This window comes from Petaurus breviceps, unplaced genomic scaffold (assembly GCF_028583685.1).
Source record: "Petaurus breviceps papuanus isolate PSGF00001 unplaced genomic scaffold, PetGlider_PUasm1.0 90604, whole genome shotgun sequence".
Classification (NCBI taxonomy): Eukaryota; Metazoa; Chordata; class Mammalia; order Diprotodontia; family Petauridae; genus Petaurus; species Petaurus breviceps.
The window spans coordinates 3278968-3305466 of NW_027187285.1; the positions used below are offsets into that span (position 1 = coordinate 3278968).

At 40.0% G+C, this 26499-nt stretch overlaps 1 protein-coding gene across 1 annotated transcript in view; it reads right to left on the reverse strand.

Annotated features, from left to right (window-relative positions):
* Positions 1-26499, reverse strand: part of ESYT3 (extended synaptotagmin 3) — a 90829-nt gene that overhangs the window by 62759 nt on the left and 1571 nt on the right. Inside the window, exon 2 of the mRNA XM_069063885.1 lies at positions 2316-2357. Within this exon, the coding sequence (XP_068919986.1) occupies positions 2316-2357 (42 nt within the window). The remainder of the gene's footprint in view (positions 1-2315; positions 2358-26499) is intronic.

Here is a 26499-nt window from a genome sequence, read left to right on the forward strand (position 1 = left end):
ATCCATTTTTAGAACAAGGCTTTTAAATGAATAAAATAAAATACACAGAATGACAAAGAAAATCAATTATGTTAAAAACTAAGTTAAATGGACCTCAGGTTAAGAATCCCTGCTTTAGGGTTAGTATATCAGAAAGCAAGTCAAAATACTCAGCACAGGCAACCTATTTTCTCCTAGGTTTACCAAGGGATTAGGTGAGCCTGAGATAAAAGCACTAGTTAGAATGCCCAGTATCTGTCCAGAGGGCCTCTCTTTATTTTTAACTTTCACCTCACACTCTGAAACATAAATGCTTTCAGTCTCTTAACTACACATAGGCCTTAAGCCAGAAACCAGATAGAGATTCTATCATTAACTACCTATGTGACCCTAGGCAAGTCTCATTCATTCTGGAGTTTCATTTTCTCACCAGTAAAACAGAGATAATAACACTTTTCCTACTGACAACACAGAGAAGTCATGAGATCCAAATGAGATAATGGTTATGAAACACTTAGAATAGTATGAAGCTAAACAATGCAATACAGAATAATGTATCTGGTGTGTGTGTGTGTGTGTGTGTGTGTGTGTGTGTGTGTTTTCAGTGGAAGCAGAGAACTGGATAGAAGGTTGGCTCTGAAAAGCAGGCGTGGGGAGGAGCGAAGTCCCCTTCCTGGGTAGCCCATTGACAAGCACTATCCTGCGGAACTGGGCTAATAAGTAACATGAGATAGATGAAGGGGGTGAAAAAAAGAAGGGGGAAAAATAAAAAGGGAACAGGGAGCAAGAGAGAGTAGCCATGTCAATGACCAACTGACTAAGAGAAGATAAGGACAGACAATATGGAATAGGGGAAAGAGAAGGGAATTTGAATTCAGAAAACTTGGGTTTGAATCTGTGTGATCCTGGGCAAGGCACTCAAATGACCAAGGCCTCAGTTCCTTCATTTATAAAATAAGGAATTTGGATCAGAGGATCTCTAGACCCATTCCAGTTCTCAACAGCTGGTGGCTCTGAGTGGCGTACTGGCCCCCCAGTAGGAGCTCAACACGTGCTTGATTATTCTTGCAAAGTAAAAAAAAAACCTGGGAAAGGCACTCCACACATTGAACCCCCTGTGATGATCATAAAGGAGGACATGGGCAAGAGTTAGATGATATAGGTAGGCATGGAAGGGCTGTCTTTTGGAACAAATACCCACCAACAAGCATTTATTAAATGCCTACTGTATACCAGGTGCTAGGTGTTAGAAATACAAGGATATGAAAGAAACAGTCTCTACCCTCAAGAAACTTACATTCAGCTCAGGAAAACGGCATATGTATATGTTTTTGCCTATATGAATTACATACAAGATTACACTAGCACAGACCCCCTGAAGCACTGAGATATGGCAGCAATTACTTGATGACAAGAAAAAAAACCAAGGAGACCTAACATCTTGGCTGATGAATAAACACTCCTGTAGCTTCTCTCAGCCCATCCAGAACCCACACAAACACTAGGCCTTGAACACTAAAGCCACTGACTCCTGACTCATCTCCTCTGAAAGGCACTCAAAAAGGTTTTTAATTGCTATGGTTTCTGTCCCACAGGTGGAAACTAGATTTTTTTTTTCCTCCCTCAAGGACCTCAAACACTTGGCTTTTGTGTTTGTCACTTACAGGCTACAGAAACCACCCACAGAGAAATATGTGAATTAACTTGAGGACTCTGGGAGAAAAAAACAAACATATTCTCATGAAACTGGGGAGAGGTGGCACCTGGGTACTTAGTTCACAGGCTCTTAGATTTAGAGTTGGAAGGAATCATCAAGGACAGTCCCCTCATTTTACAGGTGAGGAAACTGAGGCTCAGACAGGTTAAGTGACCTGACCCCAAGCCCCCTGACTGCAAATATCACACACTGCCTCTCTGACAATCAGAGGCCCTTATCCTTTGGGGAAAAGTTGCTATTTTTCCCATCTTAAAGACATCACCAAGCTCAGAATACCAATTGTAGATAACATAAAATTTACAAAAGCATGTGCTTTGGATACTAAGGATATCTACTTTATTTTATTTTATTTTTCTGGAGGAAGATGGACATCTACTTTCTTTCAACTAGCCTCTCCCATACAGCTCACTTCCCAATTGGTTCTATGGATGAACTCCTTTTCCTGCCCCCTAGTTACATTCTTCATGACTCAGTATGCCCTACATACAGGATGAGTGTTGCCAAGAAATAATTATAGACCTTGCAGGGGTTCTGATTTGGAGGTCAGAAAGCAGTCAGAGCAGCCTTAGCCGGTTCCCCAACTCCAGCTTACCCATTTTAGATCCAAATTGGTTCTTACCTTGTTGACCCATTCGACCCGCTCCACATCTGGGAAGTGAATCTAGGGGGGGAAAACAACAAAGAAAAAATGATTTCAAAAAGACCATCTCACAGATAGAACATGTAAATGAACACAAGCAGATAAAGGAGGTATACTTCTACAATAAATGACCAATGGTATACAACAGGCACTTTTCCAAGTTTTAGTAGCTTCAAAAACCAGTCTTTCCCTTAGTCTCCTCATTATGCAATTTTATAATGACCAACCTTGGTTCCCCCCTCCCACCCCTTCAAAGAGATAAGAGAATGCACCTCCCTCCTTCCTCTGCAGAAGTGGAGGGCTATGGGTACAGAACACTCCCTGTAATGCCAGAATTGGTTAATGTGTTGTTGGTTATTTTTGCTGAGCTACATTTTTTCCTCTTTTATAAAAAAATGATTAATTATGAAGGGTCGATCTCTTGTTGATGAAGGGGAAATGAAGGTGATATTGAAACAAATGATATCAATTTACTTTTGGAAATGAGCCTTCTGTGGTAAAGAAGGATAAGAGATGAGGTCAGAAGGCTACTCTTTTGCTCATGTAAAATAAGCTGTTCTGTTGTTTTGTTTTTTTTTTTTTTTTGCTAGGAAGCACCTATGTACGGGAAAGTTCTTTCTGACTTCAAGTGCTGTTGAAACAAACACTGTTCACTGCACCACACTGTCTTTCAAAACAAATGGTGTTGTAGGCCTCATTCTCAGCTATGACAAAATTAGCATGATTTTCTTTGTAGACGGCTGACTTTTTAACATCAAACTGGAAAATGTAGTCTATTTTACTCTGGAAAACAGAAATTTAGAATATCTCCTTTCCCTATTATTGGGTAGAGGGGATTGAGAGCTAGTCTTAAGAGTTTAGAAGACCTGATTTCAAGGCCCACACGTGATACAAACTGAGTGGTGATCCTGGGCAAGTCATTTCCCTAACTTCTCAGTGTCCCAGACAGCCTTCTAAAACTGTAAATGGCAGTTAGGAGTTTCTAACACCAATGAAATAACAGGTCTAGTTAAAAAACAAACAAAAAACTCACCACAAATTACACTTCTACAGTATTTCAGGATTTACAAAGCACTTTTCTCATAACCCTGTGAGACAGGTTATCAGCTAGGGAACTCAGTAGATGGAGTGAGTACTGGGCCTACAGTCAGGGAGACCCGAGTTCAAATCCTGCCTCAGACATTTACTATCTGTGTGTCCCTGGGCAAGTCACTGAATCTCTGTTTGTCAGTTTAACTCATCTATATAATGGGAGTAATAACAACACCTATCTTCCAGGGTTCTTGTGATGATCAAATGTGATAAAATCTGTACACATTAGCACAGTGCCTGGTACACAATAGGTGTTACATAAATGCTTATTCCCTTCCCCCTTCCCTTCATTTACCTCTTCTCCCCCTCTCCCCTTAGGGTATCATTATCTTTATTTTACAAATAAGCAAGCTAGCTCAGAGTGGTGACTTTCCTGTCCTGACAAACCTAGAAGGTAGAAGAATCAGAGTTCTAACTCAGGCCTTCTGATTCCTAGGCCAGTACTTTTCTCATTACTCCCACTTTGTCTATCTTGGTGAAATTCAGTGAATCAGTGAAATCCCCATGCTTCCGAGCCAGAGGGATCTAGGACTTGGGCGGACTGGAAACTGGTGAAGGTGGCATCCTTGGCCAGCAGGTTTGGGGCTAGGATCCAGCCAGCTCCTCTTATCTGTCCTTCTTCAAAGAACATGACCCACTACCCCATGTCTCACCAGACAAAGGAACTCTGGGACTGCTAGACTGGGCCTATCATTGTACTGCTAAACTAAAGCCTGAAGATGAGATTAGATCACAATCTACCTTGCAAAGTGGGGAGAAACCTGACTGAATCCAAGCATGGCATGTCAATTATTAATTTGCATTGCTTAGATGACTTAAGGCTTTCTATGACTGTATGGGGTGGTAGAGCAGAAAGAATGCTGGGCTTGGAGTCAGGAAGACTCATTTTCCAGAGTTCAAATCTGGCTGCAGACACTTACTAGTTGTATGACCCTAGGCAAGTCACTTAATCCTGTTTGCCTCAGTTTCCTCATCTGTAAAATGAGCTAGAGAAGGAAATGGCAAACCACTCCAGTATCTCTGCCAAGAAAACCCCAAGTGGGGTCACGAAGAGTGGGATATGACTGAAATGACTAAACAACAATAACAGGTTCTCTGACATCTCTGTTCCTGAAGTGCCATAGGACAAAAAGGAAATAACACTGAAGATGGGGCATCATGGAGCAGTGGAAAGCCTGGAGTTTGAATCCCAGTTCTGTCACTTAGTAGCTGTGACCTTAAGAAAAATCACAAACTTCTCTGGGTCTCCAATTCTTCATCCATAATATGAGGCACTCAGATTTAATGCCCTGAAGGTCTCTTCTACTACTAGATAGGTCAGACTAAGAACTGTCAAGATAGAGAAAACATCTGGACCAGAGCAAGTATAACAGAAGAAGCCAGTGCTAGAGAACACACAATTTTGAAAGCACTGAGGAATCAATTTTCAAAACACCTGAAAAGGAAGAATTTTTTTCCTTTGCTACAAGGGAGAATTCAATTTCAGTGGTGAGATATGTCTAGAAATGTTTATGATGTGCAAGTAAATAGTATCTATAAACCATCTATTTTCCTGAAAGGAACGGAAAGATACCAAAAGGCAAAAAAAAATCCCACAGTATTGCTACCACCCCACCCCCAACAACTGAGAAGATACCAATTACTGATCATAATGCCCTTCTCATCTCTACTCAATCATAATGAGAATAATCTACATTCATATCAGGGAAATCCTTGAAGAAAATATGAGAAAGGAACAGGCAGGCTTTCATAAACAATCTTCCACAGCACTTTCTATCCTTATTGTTACCAAACTGACCAAAAGGTGTGGAGAATACAATATATTATGATGTTTACTGACTAAAAAAACCAAAAAACATTTATTTGCTTAGTAAAGCCAAATAAGACTTTAAAATTTCCCCTCCAAAAAGATGTCCCCCATGCATAGATTTATCATACAATATTCCTTGATAGACGATAGAGAAAACTTTATGAAAATCCTCCGATAATTAATATCAAGTGAAGTATAAAAACCTCTGTCAACACGCTTGACGAAGGATTTGCTACTATCACGACGGAGGTCCAGCACACATTTCAAGTGGACCTAACTCATCATTTGTTCAGCAGTCTATTTATAGCTATCATACTTTCCCATCATCCTTTGGGTTTATCTACAATTTTGGTCACTTGAAAATTCTGATCCTGCAATGATTCAGACACATAGGACAATGGAATAATACTGCTGTTAAAAATGTGAGGTTTTGTTTCATGGAGAAGCCTAAGATCAATGAAAGCATGATACAGTTTCCTAAAAGGAACCTAGTTGACACTCTTCCTTCTGATCAGGTATGGAACCATCTCAATTTCTGTTTGAAATTCTTGAACTAACACTATAGAATGTTCATCCACCTGTTACTATAGTCTAAAGCATGGGTTGTTAACCTTTTTGATTTCCTAGATCCCATTGGCAACCTAGTGAAACCTATGGGCCACTTCTAAGAATAATGCTTTTTAAAGATGTAAATCTTTAAAAACATAATTACAAAGGAAACTAATTATACTGACCTACAGTTATCAAAAAATTTTCTCTTCAGTTCGTGAATTCCAGAATAGAGACCCCTGGTCTAGACAATAGGCAGTTTTCATCTCCATGGCCTTTACTAGGTGAAAAGTTAGGCTGAATTCTTCAAGGTGATTATGGATACATTTAGAGACTCTGCAGTGTTTCAGGGCTTGCTGTAACCAGCAAGATATCTGCAAATGAGCATCTTGCTATTGTTCATCCTTTGCTCTTGAAAAGGACCAATAACATCAGGAGAGTGATGTCTTAACTTGCAAGTGAATTGGATTTAAGTGAGGCAGAACTGTGCTAGTCATCAGCCTCACTATATCCTTCAGAGTCACTGGAATCCAGTGCCAAGATATAGGCCAAGATGAAGACCCACCAAGGCAGTCTGGTATGGTGGATAGTTTTGCACCTGGAATCAGAAGGACCTGGGTTCAAATTCCTACTCTAACATTTACCAGCTATGTGATACTGAGCAAGTCACTTAACTTTTCTGGATCTGAGTTTCCTCATCTATAAAATTAGGGCATTGCATTCAACCCCCTCATCTAAGGTCCTTTTTAGCTCTTAAATCTATGATTCTTCAATCTGTAGAGAATCCTATTTGGACCCTACATTGGACAACCTCCATGACAGTGACAAACGTCTTCGGTAAGTGTCTATTTTCTGTTTCATGAAGATTATCTTGTATATACTTTGCATGTATTTTGTATAAGTACTTGTTGAAATGGAAGCTTTTTGAGGGTAGGAACTGATTTTTCCCTTTTTTCCTTTCTTCCTTCCTCGCCTCCCTCCCTCCTGCTTTTTTGGGGGAGGTATTCCCAGTGCTTGGCACAATTCCTGGCACGGGGTAAGTCCTTAAATGCTCTTTGATTGGTGGATAGCAAGAATATCATCCAACACCATTATCTATCATTGCATCTACGAAGGTGTCTTATATGCTGTTAAACTCATGCATGGAAGACACTTTTAAAAGATACAATTATTAAGGGGACACTTTGTTTTACTACATTAAATGTTTTTTAAATTCAACAAAGAACATATGGTGGCATGTTGTATCTTCTGTAGCTTTCAATCACTTGTGTCACTATAAAGAAGGGTCTACTATAATTTTTTGTAAAAGCCTGCCTTTCCCTTTCTCATGTTTTGATGAAAGATGTCCTTGAGATATATAATGTGTGTGTGTAGATCAGTCTCCTCAAGATTTTGTCTATATGAAAAGTAGATATATGGATCCATAGTTACTGCTGTACTCTCAATTGCCTTTTAAAATTTTTATTGGGGGGGGAGGCAGGCTAGGTGGCACAGTGAATGAAGCACCAGCTCTGGAGTCAGGAGGACCTGAGTTCAAATCCGGCCTCAGGCACTTAACACAGTACTAGCTGTGTGACCTTGGGCAAGTTACTTAACCCCAATTGCCCTGCCTTTCCCCCTCAAAAAAAAAAAAAGCAAAAAAAATTATTCTACTTGTTTGGCATCTATCCCCCCTTTTGGATATTTTGAGAATCCAACCCTCAATGATTTCAATATCCCATTTTACCTTCAGCTAGGTGGTGTAGTGGACAGCGAGTTAGGCCTGGAGTCAGAAGACCTGAGTTCAAATCAGGCACTTACAAGCTATATGACCCTTGGTAAGTCACTATACTTCTATTTGCCCCAGTTTCCTCATCTGTAAAATGGGAATAATAATAGCACCCACCTCCCAGGGTTGTTGAGGATCAAATGAGATAATAATTGCCAAGTGCTTAGCACAGTGCCTGGTCCATAGTAATCACTACATGTTAGCTGTATACACTTGACTGGTCTAGTTAGTCTTCCTGTTTTAATTTCTTTAGTATCATTTCCACTTTATTGCATAGCAAATAGGGAACTGAGAAGTTACAGAATGCGTGGGATTATAAAAAGAATTAAGGCCAGGGGCAGTTGGGTGTCATGGTGAATAGAGCACCAACCTTGGAGTCAGGAGGACCTGAGTTCAAATCCAGCCTCAGACACTTAACACTTACTAGCCTTGTGACCTTGGGCAAGTCACAACCCCAATTGCCCAGCCTTCCCCCCTCCAAAAAAAAAAAAAGAGTTAAGGCCAGATTAACCTCTGGTGTGGTCTGCTGTGGTGTATCATTCTGGGAAAGCCTGTTTCTTTCTTCTAGGGATACCTTTATTATATGAGCAAATCAGACTCGTAAAGATTTATTGAAATGAGAAAGTGGGTACATGAAAGAATAGTTCTTGGCATCTTCTGGATCACCTTTTGGTGATGATAATGTTTAGTATTCTTTCCACATCTTCCCCTCTTTCAATTATCTTGAGAACCAGGCCCTCAATGTCCTCAAAATTGGTTCACCTTCAACCCAAACCTACTCTGTCTCTATTTAGCTTAGTTCATCAGCTTTTCTCTATTTCCTTTAATTTCTCCTTCCTCATTCAGCATATGAGGCCTGTGATACTAGAGTCCAAATGATTTTCAATTATTGACTTTATGTGTGTTAATACTACTCCCTATTAGCATAGGAAACGACTGCATTTGGGATCCAGAGACAGGGCTGGCTGAGGGCCCAAGGTTAGAGAAGAGCCACACCCCTTGAAAGCAAATACTGTAATTAAAAAGGACTCATTCTCTTAGGAACAAGCTGATACTTGTCAACATAATCAATGCTCCTGGGGAGGATGACTTTCTTTGACAGCTACAGCAGCCTACAAAAGAATGCCACAGTGAAGCAATTCCAAAACAGCTAAATCCAGGTGAATGAGTTGGGCAATAAAAAGATTGATTCTTCTTGAAAGAGGAAGGGTATAAAAGCCACTAAAATACAGAGTCCAGAAGGAAAAAAGGTTGCATGCTTTTCTAATTCCTCTCCTTCTCTGACCTTTCCTAGCTAGACTCTTTGGTGGAAAGAATAAAATAAATGACCTCCTTTAACTTTTCTTCAGGAATATTTAAAGTAAATATGCTTGAAGTTTATTCCCAGTTCACTGAAATCATAATTAATATGATGAGATGCTACACCTGACAATATTAACAACATTCTGTTTTTCACTTTTTCTTTGTATCCTTAGTACTCAGTACAATGCCTGGAACACAGTAAGTGGTTAATAAATGCTTATTGTTTAGTTGATGCATTCTGTTTTAGTGGTCACTCTTTTTTGGAGAGGAGTTTTGTTTCACTATTTTTCTCTGGGTAAAATGGTTTTTCAATATCTCAGTCTCTTCCCTCCAAGAACTCATTGAGAATATAAGAAATGAATATGAATTACAATCTACCTTGTATCCTTTTTTTTTTTTTTTTTAAGCAATCAGGGTTAAGTAACTTGCTCAAGGTTACACGGCCAGTTATTTCTGGGTGTGGTGCTGAGTGTCCGAGCCGGGATTCGATCTCCAGGTCTTCTCAACACTGGAGCCGGTGCTCTTACTTGCTGTGCTACCTGGCCGCCCCCCTTGTATCCTTTTTAAGACAAGGGAGATATCTAGATAAAATGGTATATTCTAAAATGCAGGGAGGGAGACATCATTTTCAAGTGTGTATGTGGGAAGGGAGAGAGAAGGAGGGAGTTTGGGCAGAAGACCAGGGAGGCTCCATGAAGGATTTGGAACTTGAGCTATGCCTTGAAAGAAGACTGATTTCAGCAGGTGGAGACATGGAAAGAGTGGCTCACCTACATGAGTGCACAAAGGCAAGAGAATGCAGGATTGTGGAATTGTGAGAAGTCCAGTTTGACTGGAACACAGAATATATGAAAGAGAAGTAGAATGAAAGAAGGTCAGGAAAATTGGGTCATAGAATTTCAGAACTGGAAGGGACCTCTGAGGTTATCTAAGGCAGTTAGGTGGTGCACTGTGTAGAGAGATCACTGGACCTAAATCAGGAAGACCTGGGTTCAAATCCAGTCTCAGATAGTTATTAGCTGTGTGACCTTGGGCAAGTCACTTAACCTCTGCCTCAGTTTCCTCAACTGTAAAATGGGGATAATAATAGAACATGCCTCCCAGGGTTGTTATGAAGATCAAATAAGGTAAAAATTTGGAAAGCACTTAGCACTGGCACTTAATAGGGGCTACGTAAATGTTGTTGCTGTTTTGTTATCTAGTTTGCCACATAAGGTAAAGTGGAGCTGATTCTGGATGGTTTAAATGCCAGGTTAAGAAGTTTGTATTTTATCTTACAGAAGATAAGGAGCCATTGAAAGTGAGCAATGTGGTCAGATATGCGCATTAGAAAGATTATCTTGCCAGCTGTGTAAAGAAAAGATTGGAGAAAGGAGAAATTAGAAGCAAGAATACCAGTCATTCAGGAAGCTATTAACAATAATAGAGGAAGAGGTAATAAGCTCCTAAACAAAGGGGGTGGAATTAAGACAGAATGGGCAGCCCTTGGTCCCTGATTCACCATAGGGGGTGATGGAAAAGGAAGAGTCATGTGACTGAGGTTCTGTGTCTGGATGCTGAAGACAATGGTCACAGGAACAACAGAAATAGGGAAGCTGGTTTATTGAGGGCAGGTTTTTGTTTGGTCTTGGACAGGTTGAGTTTGAGGAGCTGGCAGGATATGCTGGTGGAGATGTCTAGAGAGAAGCTGGAAATAAAGAGCTGGATATCAGTCTTGTAACTCTTTTTGCTTATCTTAATAGAGAGTTGAATTTTTTTCCAGGGTATGTGCCCAGCTCTGCGGCACGTGCAGCTTCATCTGGTGTCAAAGGTCCTCCCCATTTTCTTCTTTTTCACGAAGTAGTTTTAAGTTCTCCTAAAAGAGGGTGTCTTTTTCTAGCTCTGCCCCCAACTCAAAGAAGAGGGCCCTAGGTTTGACTGTTCCAAATTTCCCTGCCTGGCCTTTCATTCATGATTTCTTACATATGGCAGGAAATGAGAGGTCATAATAACTCACATTTATGTGGTGCTTTGAGATTTACAGAGCTAGAGAAATGACACATTAAAAAAAATCAAACGTAAATGTAACAAAATTACAAAGATCAAGCAGAATGAATGAAGAGATGTAAAGAGATGTGGGAAGACACCCCCAACCTACTCTTTGTGGAGGTGGGAGGTCTACAAGTGATACATATTACACACATTTTTTAGACTTTTTCCAATGTATCAATTGATTATGTTGACTTTTTTCTCTCTCAAATAAATACTATTTGTCATACGGGATAGCTATTTGGGAGGGGAAAGGGGAGAAACACATGGGATGATATTGGGGTATAAGAAACAGAAAATATCAATAGAAAACTTATTTTTAGAAGAGGTTTACAAAGCACTGACAAGCCTGTGGGGGGGGGGGAATAATACAAAAACTATCCTCACTTAATAGGCAAAGAAAGGCTCAGAGAGATGTAAGTGCCTTGCTTAGGGTCACACAGCTAGTAAGTGGAAGAGTCAGGGTTCAACTCCAAGACTAGAACTCTGCCCACTATACTACACTGTCTTAGGTCTTTCTCTATTGCAAGTGAATTCCCCCATGTGGTTGACTTTTCCTAATCACAGGACAGTCACTTAGCACTCTCTTCTCAGAAGAATTTCCAAATTCCATCAGGAAGATAGCTGTGCTTGATGTTTCTAGAAATCTACATGTTACATCTTCTTAATATCATCCTAGAAATGGGCAGCTAGGTAGTTAGGTAGAGAGAGCACCAGTCCTGGAGTCAGGAAAACCTGAATTAAAATCTGGCCTCAGACACTTACTAGTTGTGTGACCCTGGGTAAGTCACTTAACCCTGTTTACCTCAGTTTTCTCATCTGTAAAATGAGCTGGAGAAGCAAATGCCCAACCACTCCAGTTTGCCAAGAAAACCCTAAATGGGGTCATGAAGAGTTGGACACGACTGCAATGACTTTTTGCCACCACCTCAGTTCAGGCACTAATTGTTACCTTTCCCCCAGATTATCGTTAATAGCTTCCTGACTGATCAGTATTCTTTGCCTTCAATTTCTCCCTTCTCCAATCTGTCCTTTACACAGCTGGCAAAATAATCTTCCTAATGCACAGATCTGACAAGGTCAGTCTCTTGCTCAAAATCTCCTTAGCCTGGTATTTAAAACCTTCCACAAGCAAGCTCTGTTTTACCTTATGGGCTGAACTAGAAAATAATAACGACAAAGACAATAGCTCCATCCCAGATGACCAAAGATGGAACAAACCACCCGCTTCCTGACATAGAGGTAATCGACTCAAGCTGGAGAATGGGAAATGCATTTTTTTGGATACAACCAATGACGGAATTTGTTTTGCTTGACTATGTATATATCTTACGAAGACTTTGTTTTTCATTTTTTTTTTTCAGGAAGGTGGGGAGAGTATGGAGCAAGAGGGATAGAGTTGCTTTAAAAAAATGGAAAGAAAATAGGGTCATTGCAACATGTTTCCGAATTGCACAAAAGAGCAGAAAGAATCTGTGACAAGGAGGGCAGCTTTGAAAATGATATGTTGGATTTATTACACACTTGAAAAGCGAGATGTATACATAATAGACATCTTCAGTTTGACTTACAATCCTCTTTCTGTTCCACTGTGTATATGGAACTGCTCATTTTAGTCTGTTTGTAAAGTTCAGAATTTTTAGAAAATGGAGAAAACCATAAAAATGTAAAAAAAAAAATTACTACAAAAGTATCCCTACAACATTGAAATCAGACCCTGTGTGATTTCTGGCCTTTCCTTGACAGACAGCCCTCTCTCCTGACTTGCCAGTGAATGACAAAAATTCTTTTAGCAAAAGTAAAATGGGGTACAATTCAAACCCTTCAGTTTGAATGAGTTCCTTTAAACCTAAGTTTTAAAGCTTAAATCATAGTCAAACCAGTGCAAATGACTGGTTAGCAGCATCTTCCTTGTTTTGATGGATAATGAAGGGCACTCAGGTACTCAGAGCACTCTAATGGAGAGTCAGGGTGTGGTGGTGGGTGGTGGTAGTGATGAAGGAAAGGTGCAAAATGAGCTACTCTAACATGATCCTTTCCCTTCCTCTCCCCACCACCCAGTTCCTTATTTGTGCATAATTAACCCCACATGACTTGTCCCCATCACTACTTTTCAGCACCGCCTCCACATTGCTCAAAGTTAAGACAAAGTCAAGAAACAGAATTTTTTTTTTACCTCCTTTAAATTCATGGTCTATAACCTCATTGGGAAGGACAGCTAGGTGGCATAGCTGACAGAGTGCCAGACCTGAAGACCCGAGTTCAAATCTGGCCTCAGATGTTACTGTGTGTGACTCTGGGAAAGTCACTTAACCCTGTTTGCCTCAGTTTCTTCAACAGTAAAATGAAATGGAGAAGAAAATGGCAAACTGCTCCTGTATCTTTTCCAAGAAAACTCCAAATGGGGTCACAAAGAGTTGTACATGACTGAAAAACAACAAAAATCTCAGCAGAGCACTTGCTATTGGAACCTAGATCAGGGGTTCTTTGTCTTTTTTGTGTCATGGACCCCCTTTGGGAGTTGGTGAAACCTATGGACTCCTTCTTTCTCAGAATGTTTTTAAATGCATAAAGGAAAATATATAGAATTACAAAGGAAACCTTGGTGCATGGACCCAAGGATAGAAACCCTCCATCTAGAGGATTACAGGAAATAGAGGTGGAAGGGTCAAGTGTTAGCTGGCTCAAACCCCTTGCTTTACAAATGAGAAATAAAAGGTCACAAAGGAAAGGTTTCTCACCCAAGATCACACATTTACTAGCACAGATAGGATCTCCAAATTCTGTATTCTTTTGATTATACCATTAGCAGTTCTTATTTTTGAAAATCTCTAGAAACAAGAACTCCTCAAGTTTCTTTTAGAAATCTATTCCCCTGTTTTATTACTTATTTATATGTAAATTTATAAAATTATTTATTTAATAAATTATAATTATTTATTATGTTAAAATTAATATTTATTATATTCAGCACTGAAGTCAATCAAAATCTTTACTTTAATCTAAGCCTATTTCTTCTGTCAATTTTCTGTATGCAGTGACCACCATCCTCCTAATAAGAACCCCTTTTCCTCCTCTAATTGCACTAATTTCCCTTATAAGAAGTATTTTAAGTCCCTTTATAGTTCTTCTTCAGAAAAAAGGAGAAACTAGATATCATCTAATCATTTCTTTTTTTTTTTAAACTATACCAAGCAAAACTAAAGATCACGAAAAGATTGTTGACAAACGTAGACTGTTTAGCCAGTTCAAACATTCTCTATCAAGGGTTCCAAACCTTGGGTACCCACACCTCCAGGCAATAAGAGATGTTTTTCCAGGAACATGGTGAATGTTTGTTAAAGTATATTATTCTATGAAAATTAATCGAATTCTTTATTTTATTTCTTGTATACATGAAAAATTCAAAATTCATTTCCTTTTCTATTGAATAGAGGATATGGGAAGTTTTACAGAAAGCCGAAGGGTAGGAGTGAAAAAAGGTTGCGAACCCATGTTCTAGCTGCCTAAGAAGATATATCTTTTTTTCCCATTTTTTCCATGAAAAGGTATATCTTAACTGTACTAAAACCTAATTACTAATTTTTTTGGGGGGGGGAGTTAATGAAGGGAGTTTAGCCCAGTGACTTCATTGATTATTCAGAGAAGCTACAAGTTAATTCTTATAATTACCTGTGACATTGATAGATTAAGTGACTATAGAAAGGTCACATAACTATTAGGAGTCAGAAGCAGAATTTGAATCCAGTCCTTCCTGACCTAATCCCCATCCATTCTTCTCAATTTCTAAAGTATTAATGTAAAAAAAAAATCAGTCTTTCCCTCTGACAAAGACCACATTAATATATTAAAGTGTAGTCTATAAAACAGACACACACACAGAGATCTCTTCATCTTAAAATCAATCAGAGATTATATAACAAAGACTCTTACTGTTGTGATGGCAATAAGCTTAATGGGCTGGCACATGACACACAGATGCATAAAACCAGTTTGTGATGAGCATTATAAAAGTGACTAAACCCTGGGTAATTAGTCATTATAACAATTGCTTCTTCCACATGAGCTAACATGACTTTCTGACATGAACTTTTTGTGGGACATATAAACATTGCACCTTCACTGAAGTCATAGGTGGCCATGTATTTAGAGTTGGAACCAGAAGTCTTCTTGTCCAATCTCCTTATTTTACAGATGGGGAAACTAAGGCCCAAAGAGTTTAAGTGATTTGTCTGTCACATTAACAAGCAGGTGAAAATGCCAGGACGTGATCTCACGATCTCTTTCTCTGATACCTTATTATGATATGAAGATGGCCCTGAGATTTCAATAGTTCATATCTATGGGCTTTAGGCAAGTTCTTTCAGGTTAGAAAGGCTTTTAGTACTGGCTTAGCTAGGTGTGGAGGATCTCAACACCAAAAGGTTGGCCTTGTGTAATAAAATGCTTTTGGGGATAACAACCAGGCAAGTCACTTAACCTCTGCGTACCTCAGTTTCCTCATCTGTAAAATAAAGAGATCATTATCACACTGACAAAATTAACAAAAAAGAAAAATGGCAAATGTTGGAGCGTCTATGGGAAGATGGACACATTAAAGTACAGTTGGTAGAATTGTGTATTGGTCCAGACATTCTGGAAAACAATTTAAAACTATGCCCAGAAAGTTACCAAATGATATATACTTTTTGATCATTGACACCACTAGTAGTCTCACACCCCAAGGAGATCAATGAACAAGGAAAAGGAGCCATATATACAAGAATATTTATAGAATCTCTTTTTGTGGTGACAAACTAGAAACTCAGGGATCACCTACCCATCAACTGGGTAAGGACTGGATAAATTGACATATATGAATTTAAGGGAATCCTACAGTATTTTGTTCTATTGAATATAAGATATTATGAAAGGGACAGTTTTAGAAAAACCTGAGAAGACTTATATGAACTGATAGAGTGAAGTGAACTGAACTAGGAGAACAATTTCTATAAAAACAATACTATAAAGACAAAAAACCTTGAAAGACCTAAGAATTCTGATCAACATAATAGCCAACCACAAAAAGGGTAATGCAGAATTTTATACATATATAAACACATATATACACACATGTGTACACAAATACATGTATGTACACACACATATATATGATATATGGGTATAATATATATATAGATACATATACTGTCAATGTGAGAATTTGTCTTGCTTAACTATACATATTTGTTACAAAGATTTTGTTATTATTTTTTTCCTTTCTAATGTGGTATAGGGAAAGGTAGGAGAGACATACAAATCAATTTTTGTTAAAAAAATTAAATTTGAAATAAAATAAAATGGGAGAAGTTGGACCCAATGGCCTCTGTAGTCCTTTCCAGCTTGAAATCTATGATTCTATGAACTGATGAATCAGTGGACTAAGGCACAGAGAAGTTAGTACCTGCATTGGTAGAGAGATTATACTCCTCTCTTGAAATCACACATGCTTGAAAAATTAGAGAAAGTATTTTGGCATGCTATTGGGAATGAGAGACATCTGAAGTATGTCAACTGGTGTCAAGAGGTACCAAAAAATGTTGATTTTCCCCTACCACCACTTTCCTGTATTTCAAACACTCACAGTAATTATTCAGCCTCTGATCTTCCAATAGAATGTAAGACCCTTGAGGTCAAGAACTGTTTTCTGTTTATCTTTTGTATTCCCAGCATGAGAGAGACAAGTAGTTTAGTAAACAGAGAGCTGGCTTTGAAATCAGGAAGACACACAAAGTTGATATGACCCTGGGCAAGTAACCTAACCACTGGATGTACAAGGTAACTCTCTAGGACAGAGCAGATACGGATTGACACCAGCAGAGGAAATTTTCTCTCCAGAGTTCCCAAAGTTACACAAAGGAAATCAGTTTAAAAAAAAAACATCCTAGTGTGAGAGACAGTAAACAGTCATGGATAAAGGACTGCCTTTATAGTCAGGAAGCTTGGGTTCAAATCTTTCCTCTGACACATAGGATTTGGAGCTGGAAGGGTCCTTAGAAGTCATCTGATTGGGGCGGCCAGGTGGCGCAGTGAGTAAGAGTGTCGGCCCCGGCATCAAGAGACCCGGGATAGGTTCTGGCTTCAGATACTTGGCACCCACACAAAAAATAACTGGTTGTGTAACCTTGAGCAAGTTACTTAACCCCAATTGATTTAAAAAAAAGTAATCTAATCCAACCCCTTCATTTTACAAATGAAGAAACTGAACCCCTGAGAGATTAAGTGACTTTCCCAAGGTCAAAGTCACCCAAGCAGTCCCTGGCAGGGTTAGGTTTGGAAGACATGTCCTCCAACACCACCCCAGTGCACCTTCTGCTGTCTCCAGTAATATGAGCTGTGACCATGGGAAAATTACCTAACTTATCAATTCTCTAGGCATCTCTCTTAGGCTAAAAATTATAAAGGGGGTGCTGAATCAGTGGAGACAACTTCCACACCTGAGTTCCTTATACAATGAAACCAGGGATTACACACGCGCATGTGCACACACACACATGCATACACACACAAATCCCTATGTGCATCTATCACGTTGATTTGTTGAACAGATACATAGCAATAGATGAACAATCATGAACCCAAAATATCGAAGGTAGTAGCTACTCAATAATTCCAGGGAACAATGACACTGACTATTCCTTTTAACCAATAAGGGAAGTCTGTAGCCGCCAGACACAAAAGAAGGCCATTTACCATTACACACTGAAATTGTGTTAATATGACTAGTTGTGTTAAATGACCATCAAAATTCTTTAGTCTTACAACATCACAAGAAGATATTTTACCATGAAATTCTGCAGTTGGGGGTGGAAAAGCATGTTTTGTAGCATTAAAAGCTATGTTGACACTTTCCTTTCTCTAGGCATCAATTTGCTTATGATAATAATACTTTGTACCTTCCACAACTGTTGTAAGAAAAGTGCTATTGGAAAGCTGTACAGTACTGTATTAAGTATAAACTTTTGCTTATTTCCTCCCAAATGTCAAAAAAAAAACCCTGCTTTCTAAAAACAAAACAGTGAAGAGAAGTCTAGGTAAAATGTTATGCAAAAATTTGAGGTGGGTGAGATTATTTTCCCCTGGGGAGGGGTGGTTTGGTTGAGGGCTGGGAAGACTTCATGGAGGAGGTGGCACCTGGTTGGATTTTTATAAAAAGGTCTTCTTTCCTAAGTGGATCAGGCTAAAGCAGGTTGAGGAATGGATGGTAGAGAGTCCCTTCTGTTCCCAGTGTGAATAAAAGCATGGACATGAGAAAAGGCAGGACAAAAATAGGTATAGTGTGCATTCGAGTAATCTACTTTGGATCAGAGTATATGAGGAGAAATAGAAATAAGATAAACCTAGAAAGGGAGGTCAGAACTCTATCCTGATCAACTCCTTATCTCCATCTTGAAAACAACGATTGAAAACCATTTTCTTCTCTCTCCACCAACCATACCCTCCACCATACACTTAGGACATTCCTACTTCATGTAGATAATTGAGACCACTCCATATTAATTTCCTCCATTTTCCTCAAAACTTGACATTATGACCAACTCTTCCTTTCTTCACTCTAATCACAGAAAATATAGCCCTACAATTCCTTAAAGCTGGTCCCTTTACCTATGACCTTAATCTTACTTTTTCTTTTCTTGCCTCCCCTCATCTTCATTTTCTGACTCCATTGGCTACTTCCCTTCTGCCTACAAACTTGCTCAGGTCTCCCCAATCCTTGACTTGACTTTTTTTTTTTGCTTTTTAGAGTGCAATTGGGGTTAAGTGACTAGCCCAAGGTCACACAGCTAGTTTTTGTGTTAAGTGTCTGAGGTTGGATTTGAACTCAGTTCCTCCTGACTCCAGGGCCAGTGCTCTATTCACTGCACCACCTAGCCACCCTGATTTTTTTAGGCTATCAAACTACTGTCCCATGGTTCCCTCCCTTTGCTTGCTAGATTTCTTGAAAAAGTTGTCTACATGCAATGCTTTCATTTCCTTACTACCCAGCCTTCTCAGTCCCTTGTAATCAGGCTTCCTTCCTTACCTTGTTATTGAAAGTGCTGAAGAAAAATTCTATCAGTGCTCCTAATTACCAAATCCAGTGGCTCTTTTCAGGCCACCTCCTTGAGCTCTCTGCAGCTTAGGACATCACTGGACATCTTCTAAACCACGGCTTCTTAAACTTTTTCTACTCAGACCTCTTCAGCACTTCTTAAACTGTGGCCATGACTCCATGTGTGCCCACAGTAAGAAGCGCTGTAAGGCACACTTTTTCATATTGCAGAGTCAGAGGTACCCCACTCCCCTGTTTCTCCTCCTCTTCCTACATCTCCTAACTTCCTTCTCTGTCTCTATTAACACATCAGCATCTTCCTGCCCCTTTAGTAGAATTGTTTCTCAAGAGGTCTGCCATGGTCATTGTCGTCTTCCTCCTCCTCTTCCTCCTCTTCCTCCTTCTCCTTCCCCTCTTCCTCCCTCCCCAGGCTTCTATCACACCACTCTGCAGATGACTTAAATTATGCTCCAGGCCCTAGCCTTCAATAGCTTTCAGGATGTCTCTTTCTTCCTGGAAGTCCTATCAACACCTCAAACTCAGCACATTTAAATATAAGCCCATCGTTCTTCCAACTAAACCTGCTCTTCCTTCTGTCGGTAACATCACTGTCCACTTGGTCTCCTACATTCATAATCTGGGTGTAATCTTTGACTCTTCCCTCTCCCTCACCTCTCATATACAACCAGTTACCAGGTCTTATTGATTCCACCTCTACAACATTTCTCACAAGGATTCCTTCCTTCCTTTCTGTCTCCACGATCACTGCCCGAGTGAATTACATTTGAATTGTCTTAGGAAGATTCTGAAGATCGCCTGGCAGGATAAGGTACCAGACACTGAGGTCCTTACTTGAACGAAACTGCCAAGCACCCAAATTCTGCTTCAGAAAAGGCAGTTCCCCCAGGCTGACCATGTTGTTCAAATGCAAAATGTGTACTTGCCAAAAAGACTATTTTATGGAGAACTCACATGGTGGTCAGAAGAATGATACAAGGACACTGAAGGTTTCTCTAAGAACTCGGGAATTGATCGTGTGACAAGGGAGATGTGGCACACGACTACCCAGCATGAGGACTACCCACATCAGAGAAGGCGCTGTGCTCTATAAGCAAAGCAGAATTGAAACAGTTCAAAGGAAAGCAGGATGCACAGATTTGGAGAGTCCATCCCCATTGTTCACACAGACAATTTGTGCCCAACCTGTCGTAGAGCATTCCGAGTTCATATTGGTCTGATCACATTGATCACAGTCAGACACATTGAAACTTGACTCTAGCATAATAATGCCATTTTTGGTTCTCTTTGAGCGCGAAGGACAACAACCAATCACTGCCTGAGTACAGGCATTCATTAAAAACTCACCACCACCCACCTGGACTCTTATAATAACCTCAGAACAAGTCTCCCCACCTCCATTTCCTCAGTTGTGGGGCTGAAATGAGATACTTATAATGTTCTTTACCAACCCTAAAGCGCTACATAAATGGTAGCTATGTTATTATTGGTGGCATTGTTATATATAAAGGAACTTGCTTGAGAGTACTTGGCAGTATGTGACTTACTACATACAGTAGGAAGGAGTAGAAGCCATAAGTAAAATTCCATTCCTCAGGTTAGAGCCACGAGGAGTCTCAATCCGTTTGGCGTTGGCATCAGAGGATCAGAAGCCCACATTCCATCACATTTATTGCCAAATACACATCTTGTTGCCAATTATTTCATGAGGCATCACTGAGATGTGGAGGAACAAGACCCAAGGTATAGGGAAAACCGTGCTGTACTTGGGAGTCAGAAGATTTGAGGTTTGAAGTAGGAGAGTGAGACTCTATATGTATCTGTATGAATCTGAGAAAGTCCCTTAATCTCTCTGAATTTCAGTCTCCCAGTTTTTAAAACAAGAGGATTGAGTAGTGATAACAATACTGGTTCAGGAGTCAAAGGATCTGGGTTCAAATCCCAGCTCTGCTACTTAATTTCTGTATAACCCTGGGCAATAAGGTAGCATAGTGGATAGACTACCAAGCCTGGAGTCAGACTCAACTTCCTGAATTCAAATCTGGCCTCATACTTACTAGCTGTGTGACCCTAGTCTCTTCATTTGTAAAAATGAGAATAATAATAGCACCTGCCTATCAAAGGTGTAAGGATTAAATAAAGATCTGTAAAAGTGCTTTGTAAACCTTTAATCTTAAAGTGCCATATAAATGTTAGTTAACATCATCATTACTATCCTTCTATGATCTCTGGGCTCCCTTTTCGGCTCTAAGTTCTATGATGCCGTAACTAAAAAGTTGTTATGATGAAGCTGCCTACCTATCCCTTTAGGCCCAACCTAAAAGTTAACTAGATTTTCATTATAAATTCTCAGGGACTTTGAAAGGTCATCTAAGTCTGCTTACCTTACACCAAACAGAACCACACCTAGTCTAAGCCTCCCCAAATAGAGAGATCTTTTGTTTTTGCCTTTTAAAAAGAGACCCCAGAGTTCTAAGGATCGAGCTTTATGATCTAACTGAGCAACCAAGTCAGTAAAAAGCCATAATTGTTTTTACTTCCTCTTTAATTAAGAAAAGTATCAATACAGGAAAGGTAGTTGTATTTGGACTCCAGAATAATTCCAAATATGTAAGTCTACAAGAGGCAGCCCAGCAGACTGAGAGCAAGCACCCAAGCAAGGAAGACCAAGGCTCAAGTCCCATCCCTTTTGATGAGTCCTGGCTGTGTAGCTCCAGCAGGTACTTGACTAGTCAATGCCATACTCTATAAGTTGCAAAATAGTTTCTAGTCTGCCATGGTAGAGGACATATCCTCAATAGTAATAACTCTGCATTGATGAAATCCCCCCCAAATATATCAAAATAAAGATCTATAGAATCTCAGACTCTTAATGGGGGGAAAAGACACTCAGGATTTTGTCTGCTTGAAGGAAGGGAAGAAGTACAGATTATAGAATTAAAAGGTATCTCACCTTCCATCATGATGTTCTAGAGATAAAGACAGATGGCACGAAGGAAGAGGTGAGAGAGAAAGAAAGAGGCAGAAAGATCGAGAGAATGTATCCAAGAACTGGAGAATGGCAAAAAACCCACAAAGCATTGCCTGTCAATTCCTCTTGAGTCTGAACTCTTCAGCAGAAATAATCATAGCTGATCCTTAAGCACCCACAATCCTGGGAGAAACAGACTGGAACTTAATTCAATTAAGATCAACATATAGAGAACCTAGTTTGGTTGTTTGTTTCTTGGCAATCAAGGTTAAGTGACTTGCCCAAGGTCATACAGCTAATACAGTCTGAGGCAGTATTTGAACTCAGGTCCTCCTGACTACAGGTCTGGTATTCTGTTCACTGCACCACAAAGCTGCCCCCAGGGAACCGTTCCACATTTTTGCCTCACTGCTTTTTTTTTCTTTTCATACCATACTCCAAAGGCTTCTTCTTCATCTTCTCTCTACAAATTGGGCATCCTTCAAGTTTCACCTTTACCATAAAGTACTCCTAGCTAGTCAAAATGTTCCTTCTTTCCCCCAACCCCGATCTGAAAGATTTCTTTCACTGTTCACGTGTGAATATTCTATTTCCACAACCAGACTGTAAGTTTGCCCAGGACCTTTCCTCTTCTCATACTTCAATACGACAAACATCTTATTATGCATCAGCTATATCCAAGGCACTGGAGATTTTTTAGATCTTAACCTCCAGAAGCAACGCAAATACAGCTTAAGTTCATGAATTCTTTTGCCAGTGCTTGGTTCCCAGTTCTATACTCTATTCAGACTCATTTCCCACTCTCAAACCACAGCATTGTGTCTGCAAAAAAGAAGATGATCTCATTTGTGGTTGAAAGTTTCTTAGTCCAGCTTCAGCATTGTGAGATGGAACACAATGATAATAGATCTGGGAAGAGAGCACCCACTGCACCTGGTTTGAACTCTGACTCTGGCACTCCATGCCTACCCACCGGAGATACAGCCTCTGTCTCTAGCTGAGCTCTAAACATTTGATCTTTGGGGCCTGGGGGCTAATTCCTGCCTTCATCAGAAATTCAAATAGCTGTCAGTTTGGAGCAGCCTGATGGTGAGATGCCTGTCCCTTTTCCTGCACAGGCCATTCTAGCCATCACCTGTAAAAAGTTTCAATACAGGAAAGGTAGTTGTACTTAGACTCCAAATTAATCCCAACCATTAATCCCAAAAGGCAGCCCAGAAGATTGAGGGCAAGCATCCAAGTAAGGAAGACTGAGGTTCAAGTCTCACCTTTGACGTGTCAGGTTCAGAATTTGAGAAAAAAGGGGAAAAATCCTGCTTTATTTTTTCCTAATGACTTTATGAAGTAACGTGATAAAGTAGACAGAGCCCTAGATATGGAATAAGGAAGACCTGAGATTGAATGCCAGCCCTGACACCAGCTTGGTGACCATGAAACAAATCACTTCATATCTCAGTTTCCTTATCTGTAAAGTCTGTAGTAATTACCTCACAGGATTGTTGTTAACTCTCAAATGAGCTAATGTGAAACCTTCTAAAGCAGGAACTCTTAACCTTCTTTGTATCATGAAGCCCCTTGATAGTCTGGTGGAAGTTCAGGATCACTTCTCAGAACAATATTTTAAACGCATAAAATACAAGGGATCACAAAGGAAACAAAATATATTGAACTAAAGATGTATTTTTTTTACCTATCCAAGTTCATGGACCCCTTGGAGTTCCACTGACCCCAGGCTAAGAACTCCTGCTTTAAAAGTATTATGTTCATGTCTGCTATTATTGTTTTTTTTCTCTCCCTGTGAACTCCCAAATTAGAAAAACTAGCTGTTTCAGAGACTGAAATATGAGCACCAACATCATCATGGGTCAAACCAAATCCCAGTCATCTTTCAAACCCCAGCTGCTCTAAGACTGAAGCCTCCCCAATTGCTGCCAGCTGACACTGCTCTGTCTTGCCCCTAGCCAGTGCACCGTTCCTTTGACACTCAGTTACTGCCTACATCACTATTTTTACTTTTCACATGTGTGTGTTCAGCCTCCCCAGCTAAATCATAATATCCTCCAATACAACTACATATGTGTATCAGGAGTGCCAACAGCCTGAACAAACCAAAGAAAAAGATATGTTGGATGGAAAAATATATATTCACTCCCGAAAGTCCAAGAAAAACCAGGATGATCCCTTGTCAGGGATGTCAATTGCAGAGGGGATTCTCACATTGTGTAGGAAGTAGGATTAGAGGGCTGGAAGGGTCCTTTCAACTCTAAAATTCTCTGATTTGAACAAATAACTAAGAGCTGAATGACAATAACCATCCCAGTACCGTAACAGGTGGCAGTAAAAATAATCAATCAGACACCCTCCATTAAGAGTTATTTAAAATTCAAGGCCTTCCTCTTAAGAATATATTTTTGTTGTTGAGTCATGTCTGAGTCTTTGTGACCCCATTTGGAGTTTTCTTGGCAAATACTAGAATGGTTTGTCATTTCCTTCTCTGGTACATTTTACAGATGAGGAAACTGAGGCAAACAGGGTGACATGACTTACCCAGGACCAACAGCTAGTAAGTTTCTGAGACTGGATTTGAACTCAGGAAGATGAGTCTTCCTGATTCCAGGCCCCACCCTCTTTCCATTGTGCCTAGCATTGTGGACGTATTATTGCTACATTTACCCAAACTATTCTTGAACCTACTTATTTATATTTTTGGCCTCTATATTAATATCTGCTATAAGAAACAGGATTCCATACATTTTCCACACACATTGTAAATAAGCATTTCCTTTTATTTGCCCTAAAACCATTCCGAGATTTGGAGACCAAGTGCATGTGTATCCCCAACAATCACTTTTAATGGCATGCAGTAGGAGAAAAGAGTAGTGGATTTGGGGCCAGAAAACCTGGTTTGAACTCGGATGCTGGCAGTTGGCACCCGTGTTGGGCAGGTCACTTTAATCTCTTTGGGCCTTTGTTGCCTCCTCTGTAAAAAGAGGGTTCTGGACTAGATGACCTTCAAGGTCCCTTCCCCCCCCTTTTTTTTTTGCTTTTTGGACATCAATTGGGGTTAAGTGACTTGCCCAAGGTCACACGCCTAGTTTTTGTGTTAAGTGTCTGAGGCCGGATTTGAACTTAGGTCCTCCTGACTCCAGGGCTGGTGCTCTACTTACTGCATCACCTAGCCGCCATCCCTTCCCTTTCTTAATCTATGATCACATCACACAGGGGTCGGGGGTCACTTTATCTTTTGTGACTTTATCCTGCTCTAGAAGGATATTAATGATGCAGATAAAGGCAAAAGCTCAACAGCATCTCTTGGCTCCAGGCATTCTCTCTGGCTGGCTTGCTTGCCTGGGGATGCTTTCCCTCCTCTCTTATGGCTACTGACCTCCCTAGCTTCACAAGTAAAGTCCCAACTAAAATCTTACCTTCTACAGGAAGTCTTCTCCAACCTCCCTTAATTAATTCTAGTCTTTCCCTCTATAAATTATTACATTAATTATTTCCCATTTATCCTTTGATATATTCCCATATATCCCTTGATTTTTGTTTGCATACTGTTTGCATGTTGTCTCCCCTGTGAGATCACAAGCTCACTGAGGGTGGGGACTGTCTTTTGCCTCTTTCCGTATCCCCAGAGTTTAGCATGGTGCCTGGCACACAGTAGGTAATTAATAAATGTTTACTGATCAATTGCTTGTCTTGTATCAGATTTTTTCCATAGTTCTAAAAATAGGTCTGACCACATGGGCCATTATAGCATAGGAAAATCTCCCCACTGGGTAGCCATCTGGATTCTATTTTCTCTCCTCCTGGGATGATACTGATATTAGACATTTGTTTTAACTTCAGCAAGAAGGAACATCTCAGGGATACACAGTCCCATCTAGAAAGCTGCCCAACCACAAAGCCCAAGGTACAAATGACCCCAGGGACTACACAGCAAATCTGTTTAAGGAGAAAACTCCACAAAATAAAGGTGACTGGATGATGCAGAAGCTAAGATCCTACCTTAAGGGTGGAAAACCTTTTGCCTTGGGCCGAATTTAATTGTCTACTGGCCACTCACTCCTCTATCTCCACAATAAACATCATCGAAGGTGCAGGTTCTCAGGATTCAAAAAGGATAATCCTTACCTCAGTTTTGCTTGACACTTTGAGGTGAAAGGTTTCACAAAGAAGAGTTGGGAGTGTCAATGAGACCCAGCAGAGTGTAAGTTTGTATCAAGTAATGGAGCTGGAATACTGGGGAGGAGGGCAGAGGGAGGTTATATAGCATGTGGCCTTATCCCATGCTGCTCTCTCAATGTTGGTCCTGGAGTATGAGCTTCTCTTTCTTCCTTTCTTGTCTACCTCCATCCAACCCACAGGTTTGAAGCTTACCCATTTTGAGTTGGGTTCCATTTATTCCCTTCCTCTCCATCTCTGCTTTATCTCAGTCTTCTAACTGGTTATACCACGAAATTGAGATTTTGGGGGGTTATATTTATGAAAGTCCATTTCCTTTAATTATTTTAAAATGAGTGATACAAAAGTTTCAGATTTCCCTTTCAAAAA